Source organism: Aplysia californica, unplaced genomic scaffold, assembly GCF_000002075.1.
Source record: "Aplysia californica isolate F4 #8 unplaced genomic scaffold, AplCal3.0 scaffold01527, whole genome shotgun sequence".
NCBI classification, from domain to species: domain Eukaryota; kingdom Metazoa; phylum Mollusca; class Gastropoda; order Aplysiida; family Aplysiidae; genus Aplysia; species Aplysia californica.
In genome coordinates, this window is record NW_004798797.1 from 28,799 (window position 1) to 38,800 (window position 10,002).

Below are 10,002 nucleotides of genomic sequence, written 5' to 3' on the forward strand. Positions count from 1 at the left end.
GGGGGGTCCATCTATCTTGAAGGGAAGTAGAGACAATTTGCGACTGAAGGAGGCGGGGGTTGCGTAGTATCGAAGGTAAATTTAGCGAGAAAGTGGTCACAAAAGTTTGGTGACTTTCAAAGCTTGAGCATCCTCGGAAACTGCAAATGTACATTCCGTTGTGCCATTGATCAATGGTTTTTTTAATGTAAAATCCACAAAGAAATGTGTTTTTAAATGGGCAGAAAAAGTGCTGAGCCCAAAAAAGAGAATGAATTCAGTTATAATTGTCCTGTGAGCAGAAAAATATCTTTTTCTTGGGTTGAATTATTTTGACGAGCATCTGATCTCACCACAATGTGATACATATGTAGAATGTAGTGACCCTGTAGGCTACTGTAGGGGGGGGTATTTGTCTCTAGTGTGCGACTGTGTCGTCTGTCTGTGTGGGTTGTCTGTTTGACTGTGTCGTCTGTCTGTGTGGGTTGTCTGTTTGGCTGTGTCGTCTGTTGACAATATAGTAATGATAATAATAAATGACATTTATATGGCGCTCAACCCTGATTTAAGTTCACAGGCTCTGAACGCTGTATCATGCAATGCAAATACAATGCACAACATGTTCTGACCAAAAGAAAATCTCTTCAAATTTTCATTTTATTATTAATTTAAAAACAGAAATGACTTCGGCTGACATTTGAATAAATCAAAAGATTTGATCTCTCATTAAAGTACTAATTGGCATAGCGTCCCAGATCTTGGGGCCTTGATTTTCAAATGCCCTTTCACCTATTTTTTCAAATGTCATAGATGGTAAAGGAAATTTCTCTTTGTCAGCTGAATGTAGTCTAGACAGTGGTGTCATGTTTCTGAGATGGTAAAGGAAATTTCTTTTTGTCAGCTGAATATAGTCTAGACAGTGGTGTCATGTTTCTGAGATGGTAAAGGAAATTTCTTTTTGTCAGCTGAACATAGTCTAGACAGTGGTGTCATGTTTCTGAGAGCACGGCCTGCTCTGTCACGACAACTTGTTTGGTTCACTTGTCCTGTCTGTGTGCAGAAGAGATGCTCTAACTCCATAGTTACTGGTCGATTAATCATCTAATCTAACGATTTCTTTGACCGCACGTGTTTCAATCATTGACAATGACAACGATGACAATGACAATCATTATTCATCTCGCAGGGAGAAATTTGTCTTGGTCGTTAACAATGGCAGTAGACGTTACAAAAGTTGTGGGTATAATGAGGGATGAGATTGAAAGTCATTCTGTCTGTGTGTGTTTCATGTATGTGTGTGTGTGTGTGTGTGTGTGTGTGTGTGCAGGACCTTTCTTTTTCTACTGAATTTTGAGAGCTGTGTGCTTGATCATACCTAGACTATTCCATTCCAGTCAGAGACTTTCTTTCTGAGTTGTTTGCCTGATCATACCTAGACTGGACAAATCAGAGACTTTCTCTGTGTGTTTCCTGTGTGTGTATGCGCACTGGTGCGCATGCATGGGACCTTTCTTCCGCTGAATTGTGAGCACTGTTTGCTTGATCATTCTGTCTGTGTCTTTCCCTTAAATATGGTTCAGCTTTTTGTGTCTGTTGTGTTTATCATCTCTGGGCCTACTGTCCATCGCTCTTACCTGATCCATTACTTATAATTCTCGTAAATTTACAGTCTCCCCCCACCCCCTTACTGCTGGTCTGCTTATTCTTCTGCTCTTTTTACTGTAGGGTGTATTTGTTCAAAATTTGTTCATTTGCTTTGTGGACAATGTCTGGTATAAATAATGTGGCCTTTTTCTTTGTCCTCAATATCCCTGGTTTAAACACTTATCTTTTTTTAATCTAGTGAAAGATCACATGGTCATATTTTTTTTTATCTAGTGAAAGATCACATGGTCATCTTTTTTTATCTAGTGAAAGATCACATGGTCATATTTTTTTTTATCTAGTGAAAGATCACATGGTCATCTTTTTTTCATCTAGTGAAAGATCACATGGTCATCTTTTTTTATCTAGTGAAAGATCACATGGTCATCTTTTTTTCATCTAGTGAAAGATCACATGGTCATCTTTTTTTTATCTAGTGAAAGATCACATGGTTATCTTTTTTTTCATCTAATGAAAGATCACATGGTCATCTTTTTTTCATCTAGTGAAAGATCACATGGTCATCTTTTTTTTATCTAGTGAAAGATCACATGGTTATCTTTTTTTTCATCTAATGAAAGATCACATGGTTATCTTTTTTTTCATCTAATGAAAGATCACATGGTCATCTTTTTTTTCATCTAATGAAAGATCACATGGTCATCTTTTTTTTCATCTAATGAAAGATCACATGGTCATCATCTGGCCTATTCACTGTTTTTCCGTTTGCATTCACTGGTTGTTGTTTTTTAACCTGTTCACCTTCACCGTTTTTTTCCTGCATCGCCTCAGGGAATGAAGATGGGGAGGATGAAGAGAGAGCCCAGGAAGGTATACCTTCGTTGTTCTCTCCCTCATGAGACAAAAAAAACCCAAAACCACCCCAAAAAACCTGGCTGTCTCTTTGGTTGTACCCATTACTCATTTCTGTCTCCGTCATGTCTTTTTTTCTGTTTTGGTGTGGAAGTTTTATAACCTGTGGGTGTTACCTTTTTTGAGTGTAGATATATATTGTTTTTAAAAAATCCTCTCTCTGTGTGTCTTCATATTTATTATATATATATATATATATATATGCGCACACGTTTTTTCATTCTTCTGTTTCATGTTTATTTTGGTTCTATTTATTCTTCTGTATTCATTGTATTTATTTTGTTTCTGTTTATTCTTCTGTATTGTATTTATTTTGTTTCTGTTTATTCTTCTGTATTGTATTTATTTTGTTTCTGTTTATTGGCTTTCCTCATACTCTGTGTGTAGCGATAGATCTGTACCACACGTCAGTTATCTTTTTGTTTCTTTCTCTTTGTTCCCTTGTCTTGTCTGCCGAATCCTGTTCCGGTGGCTTATTGTACGTACAGAACTGCTGGTCTTTCTAGAACAACCGTGGGTGGTTGGCGGGTGCTCTGGTGTGGTTTGCTCCTTTTTTCCCATCAGACATTTGTCATCCTGTTTCTCCTCCTCACTCTGTCTGTGTTGTCAGCTTTGAAGAAAGGGAGATACTTTTAATACTCCTGGCAGAAACAGAAGCCAGTTCCTGGGTGCTTTGAGAATTATTCCCAATTTCTCGGGTCTTCCTCCTCGTGAGGAATCAAGCTGACCTGTTCTTCAAAAATGTCTCGTAGAAATATATGAGGCGTGCCGTCATAATCAAATTTGTGGATTGTAAACTGGTGCCATTTTCTTCTAGTTAATAATGTCTTTTATCATTTCATACAATAATTTGTACAAACCCAGCCTTTCATCCCATTTATCTCTCTGTGCCCATTGGCTTATAACATTCTGTTCTTTCCCTATTTTGTATCTGCCTGTTTATCTTGCTTTATTTTTTTCCCTTCGTTAAATCATAAAATGGCGATTGTCAGATTGGTGGTGAGCTTTTCTTTACGCCAGGGCCAAAACGTTGTTTGTCTGAGATCGTCTAAACTGGGTTGATGGGAAATAGAAAACGTGTAGGAATCTGAGAAATGGCCAAAATATGTGCATAATGAAATGGGAAATGATGGATCTGATTAGCGACTGAGGAAAGCATGTTTAAATCTCTAACAGATGTAAGGCTGCTACTATTAATAGGATTACGGTGTTGCTCCTTTATAGACTTTTCTCTCTGTTTTCTCCGAGAGGGAAGAGAGAGGCTCTGATATCAGAGGAAATGTGGTGGTATATTGGGAATCTGTCTGTGGGCCACAGGAGTTCTAGTGATGTCATATAAGAAGGGTTCCTGCGGCCTCCTTGAATTGAAGGAGTCCTTGAAAACTCTCTTGAATTTGCATTCAAGGAAACATCTCCTTGAAAACTCCTTGAATTTGAGGAACTTCCTTGAAAACTCCTTAAATTTCACAGAATCGGACTTGTACAGAATTTTTGTTGGGGAATCGAAACTATGATTTCTTTCGGACTAGTGTAGGCCTATTGGAAATGGGCTTTCGGCATGACTTTCTTCACCGAATCTCATTGAATTTTTAAAATTTCTCCTTGAAATTGGTGGGAAGTTCATGGCAGGAACCCTGTGTAAGCCTTTTATCAGAGGGAATGTGTGCTGTCCCTTAATCCTTTTCCCACTTATTGTCTGAAATGAAATTATGGGTGGGTTTTTTTTTACCACTGTTTGACCGTAAAGATTGCTGTGCGTTGTATTATCTCTTTGTGTGTGTTGTCAGCTACTAATAGCTTTCTATCTTATTTTGTTATGTTTGCAGTTGTTGCTATTTCCTTGTAACCCTATATTCATATATTGTATTATATGTATTATTTGCCTTTATAATCTGATGTAGCCATGACGTGGGTGCTAATATATTGTACAGACTTTAACGTGTGATTCTTCCAGCTTACCTCGCTACCGGTTTTATTTTCATGGTGTCTTGGGGGACTTTTTATTTTGGATTTTTTTATAATTTGTTCCAAGTTTTCAGCTTTGAGGAAGAGTTTGTTCTTAGAAACTGTATCTTTTTTCTTTTCTTTCTTTCTTTTTTTTTGGGGGGGGGGGGGAGGGGATGGGAGGTTGTTGGAAGTGTTGAAAACTGAACGGTCATGTCCTTGTTAAAGGCACTTTACACAGATTTTCCTCACTTCAGTTAGGTGGGAATGGGTACCCGGCCATAGACAGCGAAAGATCCTATCATATATTAGTGTTTTAGCGCCTATAAATGGCAGCTTGCACTGTATGGTTCCCAGGAACCAGGAAGTTGAGGTTGTTTCAGAATGCTCTCAGTTCTGCTGGGGTAAGAGTATAGATTGTAAAGCGCACAGAGCTTGCTGTTGAGGGCGATTTTGCGCTATACAAATGTTATCTATTATTATTATTATTATTATAAGTACAAGTTAAGACGAGCAAAATAAGAAAGACTCCAGAATTCTCACGCTGTGAAACCATCCCATCTTTTTCGAATACTGGTTTTTTTTATTATAATAATAATAACAATAATAATATTTCTTGGGGCATTAAAATATTACCATCGCATCCTCCCCCCGAAAAAACCCAAAACAAAACAAACAAACCCAACTGACCCTAAGCTGTCGATGATGTCGGGATAACTAGGGTACTAGGAGCACGGACAAGTGTGGCTGTGAACTTTTCTCATTGGGAGGACTCTGTGGGATGATGACGGTAGACTTGTGGGCATGCTGCTCTTCCGGGTGTTCTTGTTTTTGGGGTACCTCGATTCCTTACATGCTTTTCCTGTTATTTTTATTTATTTAATTCTTTATATATATATATATATATATTTTTGTAAAATTTATTTATTTGTTATTTTCTAAATTTATTATCTGTTTGGGGTTTGTTTGTTTTTTTAAAGAAAAGAAAGCCTTATGTACTGAATTTCTGTGTAACTTTCTTTTCAAGTGAGACACTTCCTCAGCTCCTATTATCCGTGTATTTACTAGTGGAAATTTCTGTTGATGGCTATTTTTCAGACACTGATCCCCGCCCCTCATTCATGTTTTTTTTCTTTTTGTCCCCAATTACTTATTGAAAACCCTGCACTTTGTAAATATCGAAAGTTGCTGACTTTAGTAGCTTTTTAAAAATTTGATTTTTTAAATAAATATGGGGGGGGGGGGGGGCTCTGAATGTTTGGGGGATGGTTTGTTTGCTTTAATTTGATTAACATGTATGTTTGGTAGGGTTTTTCATAGTTGACCATTGACCTTTTTTGATAATATTTTATCTTTGCCCCAACCAAATGTGTGTGAAATTTTAGCTCAGGGTATAATACTCCTTAAAATTGACACTTTTTTTTTTCCATAGAACTCGTTTAAGACTTTTGTCCCGCGGTAAATTATTGTTAACTACTTTCTCTGATGTGACTGGTGCAAAGATGGTAATGTTTCGGGGGGGGGGGGGGGGGGGGGTTCTTTTTAAAAAATACAAGGCAGTTAAGTGGAAATGTGTTCAATAATTAAAGGTAAGATGGGAAGATGGCGCCGTTTTACTTCTTTTCTATTCTTCTGTGGTTTCTTTTTGCCCGTCTCTTTTGCTTTTTCCTAGTATGAATTTGCAGCTTAAGTACTGACAAAATATATTTCTAATGGTTTAACAAGCATCCTTCATGCTAGAAGGGCTAGTGAAAACTCTCAAGCAATCAAAAGACAGGAGAGAAAGACGTGTGTTTTAAGAACCTACAGTTTATGTTTTGCTTTTCAAGTGTCGTCAACAAACTACTAGAAATGTTCTGAGGAGCATTTTAGTCGTAGTCAATTCTTCTTCTGAGAAAGCAGGTGTGTAGGGTAGTATTATTGAATTGAGTACATTTGAGATTGCAGTAGACAGTTCTACTGAGAAAGCAGGTGTGTAGGGTAGTATTATTGTGTAGTATTATGTAATCCTGTACATTTGAGATTGCAGTAAAACTAGAATTTTCATTCTCTTCGATGAGTAGCCTACTTACAGATTGTCTTTCTCTTTCTCTCTTCTCTCTTTCCTTCCTGTATGTTGAATACTAACAAATGGTTTTTCTCTTTCTCTCTTCCCTCCATCCTTCCTTCCCGTACGTCCACACCACCACCACCACCACCCCTCGTTGGGCCTGTGGTTACAGAAGACGAAGAGTTCCAGAAGCCGGTGGTTCCGAGCCACGAGCCTGTGATGGGAGAGGGGGACCTGCCCCCGCAGGTGGCTGCAGCGTGAGTCGCCACGACGTGTACCGATAGAAACTTGACTGTATGACTTGTACAGATAGAAACTTGACTGTATGACTGTATGACTTGTACAGATAGAAACTTGACTGTATGACTGTATGACTTGTACAGATAGAAACTTGACTGTATGACTGTATGACTCCATTGTCATTGTCATTATTTTCCCCCCACCGGGGCAGTGTCACTGACTGAAGTTGTCTTTAGGCCATTCCCAAAGTGCGGATATGAACTTGTTCTTATACACAGTAGAATTGTCAATTATCTGCATTGTATCTGTCTAGATGTGCAACTTTTGTAATTTAATTTAAAGTGATTTATTGCCCCTTTCCCAAAATTTGCTTTACAATGACAAAATAGCTATCAGTCAACAGAATGAATTATATCCGATTATTAAAACAAAATGTTTTCCCACCACTTCCTGTCCACAGCCGTCAGTTGGCCCGGCCGTCCAGCGCCCGCCCCGCCCCGCCCCGCCCCAAACAGGAAGCCAGTGAGTCGGAGCCCGCCATGAGGTACGTTGAGTTTCCTCCCTTTTTTTGGGGGGTGTTGTGCTGTCTCGTCTTTCATCATGGGCTGACACGATGTGAGATCCACAGAAATCGATGTACAGAAAAGTGGGAAGACATGGAATAACATCAAGAGGCTAGCCCAGGATAGAGGAAAGTGGGGGGTGTTTGTCCGTGGCCTATACCCTGGTGCAGGGTGAGAAAGGCAATGATGATGATGACACGATGTGGTGGGATCTGTTATGTGGCAATAGATGATCAAATACGGTTTATCGATCTAGAGGGAAAATTTTGGGTGGATATTTAATACCAGAACACGAACGTACAACGATGCCCAAACTGAGGAGTGCGTGGAGATTGGAGTGGTTCGTGAGTGGTTGGTGGGGGCTCTGGTGTGGTTTGCTCCTTGTTTCCTATTAAACATCTGTCGTCCTGATCTCTTCTCCTTCTTTTTTGTGTTCGTTACTCCCTTGTAGCACCTCTAATCTTTCAGCACTTATATGACCTTATTGTGGTGCGAGTTTCGTAAAACTCTTACCAAAAAAAAAAGGCTTAAAAGGGGTGGTGGTTTGTGTTGAAAACTGTCTGTATATGATGAGGTGTTGCAAGTGCCGTAAAACTCTTACCAAAAAACAAAAAAGAAAGAATGTAGTGGTTTGTGTTGAAAACTATATATATGATGAGGTGTTGCAAGTGCCGTAAAACTTTTACCAAAAGGAAGAAAAAAAAAAAAAAAAAAGAAAGAAAGAAAGAAAGAATGCAGTGGTTGATGTTGACAAGTGTCTGTATATGATGAGGAGAAAGGTCTATGTCTATGTATGTGTCTATGTCTATGTGTGTGTCTATGTCTATGTGTGTGTGTGTGCTCTTTCCCCAGACTGGGCACGGGTCAGCCGGCGAACCTGATCGTGGACGACAACGACGACGATGACGAAGATCTCAACTTCCTGGTGGAGGAGTCAGCCCCGCCCCCGCCTGAGCCAGACATGGTGAGTCCGTGGTTGTTTGTTGTTGGTTTTTTGTTTACTTTTGTTTTGAGGTTTGGGTTTTGTCTGTTTTTTGTTTTTTCTTACTTTTGTTTTTTGGGGTTTGTGTTTTGTTGGGGTTTTTTTGTACTTATATTTTTGGGTTTGGGTTTTGTTGGTGGTTTTTTGTACTTATATTTTTGGGTTTGGGTTTTGTTGGTGTATTTTTGTACTTATATTTTTGGGTTTGGGTTTTGTTGGTGTATTTTTGTACTTATATTTTTGGGTTTGGGTTTTGTTGGGGGTTTTTTTGTACTTTTATTTTTTGGGGTTTGGGTTTTGTCTGGGGGGTTGTTGTTTTTTTTATTCTTGGGGGTGAAGAGAACTGGGGACTAATGCGTTCTTAGTCTTACACTTTGGCCTACACTTTTCGCACTCTTGTTTTTGTTTCTTTATTTTCAGGTTAGTCCTAGGATATATGTAGAGTTGTTTTGGGTTTTTGAGATATTTTATTATAGTCAGAGTTGTGAAGTACTGAGAGTGAATCGTATATCTGTTGTATAAGGTCTTCAGGGCCCCATGTTCAATCAACATCCCACTTATGTATGGCTGGATTTAGCTTTCCGTTTGATGTGAGTGAGTTTGGTGTCTTTGTTTACTGAAGGTCCAAGTTCTATGTCTTGCCTCGGAAATTCTAGAATCTGTTTTTATTTACTAATTTTGCTAACTACTGTCTTTGGTTGTCGATAACAGTTGGCATCATTTCAACTGAGGGGAACCTTTCCTAGAAAGAAAATATTTACCTATGGTAAAGCTGTCTGTGTCCTTGTTTGGAATTAATTAACTGTGTCTAGTAAGGCTCTGAGCTCATACCCTTCTCTTTTCATCTCAAATTCTCGTCATCCCTGGTGTTATCGCTGTGGATTCAGTGACCATGCCGGTGTTCCTTTATCTTCCACATCCCCCCCACCCCCCCCACCCACGCCCCCTGTGTGCCACAGACACCTTCCAAGCCAGCGGAGGAGGACGACGCTGAACACGGTGAGTCGGGTCACAGGTTGTGTTGGGAGATGAATACGTCTTTCCTCATCTCCTCAGAGGTGCGGAGTGGGTGGTTGGCGGGTGCTCTGGTGTGGTTTGCTTCTTCTTTCCTATCAAACGTCTATCGTCCTTATCTCCCCTCCTTCTTTTATGTGTTTGTTACTCTCTTGTAACACCGCTAATCTTCGGCACTTACATGACCTTATTGTGTTGCAAGTGCCGTAAAACTCTTACTAAAACATAAATTTCTTAATTGTCTGTGTTTTCGACCCCCGTCGACACAGTTTAGATCATTCAGTCTGGTGATTTAGAGAAAAGAGCAAAGATTGTTTCATTCTGACAGTACCTCTATTTTAAGAAATAAAAACAACATATTGCCATCAGTGCCGGTTATAACGTAGCTTCAACTATTATTGCACGGAGATAGTTAAAACCCTATTCTCATGTTGTGGCTTATCTTGCACAGAGTCTTTGATCCAACTCTGGCCGCTCAAACCCCTCCTCTCACTGATTTATTTCCCTCTGTGCCTCTGCACAATTCCTCAGATTCAGTTTACGTTCCATTTTTGTCTCGGTACATCTCCATGTTGTTGTTGTTGTTGTTGTTGTTGTTGTTGTTGTTGTTGTTGTTGTTGTCGTCGATCCAGAAACATCTGGGCTCTCGCCCTTCTGTCCAATGCCATGTAGTGATAAGTGCAGGTCTGCTGCAGTTGCTGTAATGTTCCATA

At 39.4% G+C, this 10,002-nt stretch overlaps 1 protein-coding gene across 1 annotated transcript in view; it reads left to right on the top strand.

The window, feature by feature from the left end:
• Positions 1–10,002, top strand: part of LOC101859686 (TRAF3-interacting protein 1) — a gene marked incomplete at its 3' end in the record, with an annotated part of 28,971 nt that overhangs the window by 15,071 nt on the left and 3,898 nt on the right. The window contains 5 exon segments of the mRNA XM_005112984.3: positions 2,416–2,454; positions 6,663–6,747; positions 7,191–7,274; positions 8,146–8,257; positions 9,235–9,274. Coding sequence (XP_005113041.2) covers positions 2,416–2,454; positions 6,663–6,747; positions 7,191–7,274; positions 8,146–8,257; positions 9,235–9,274 — 360 coding nt within the window.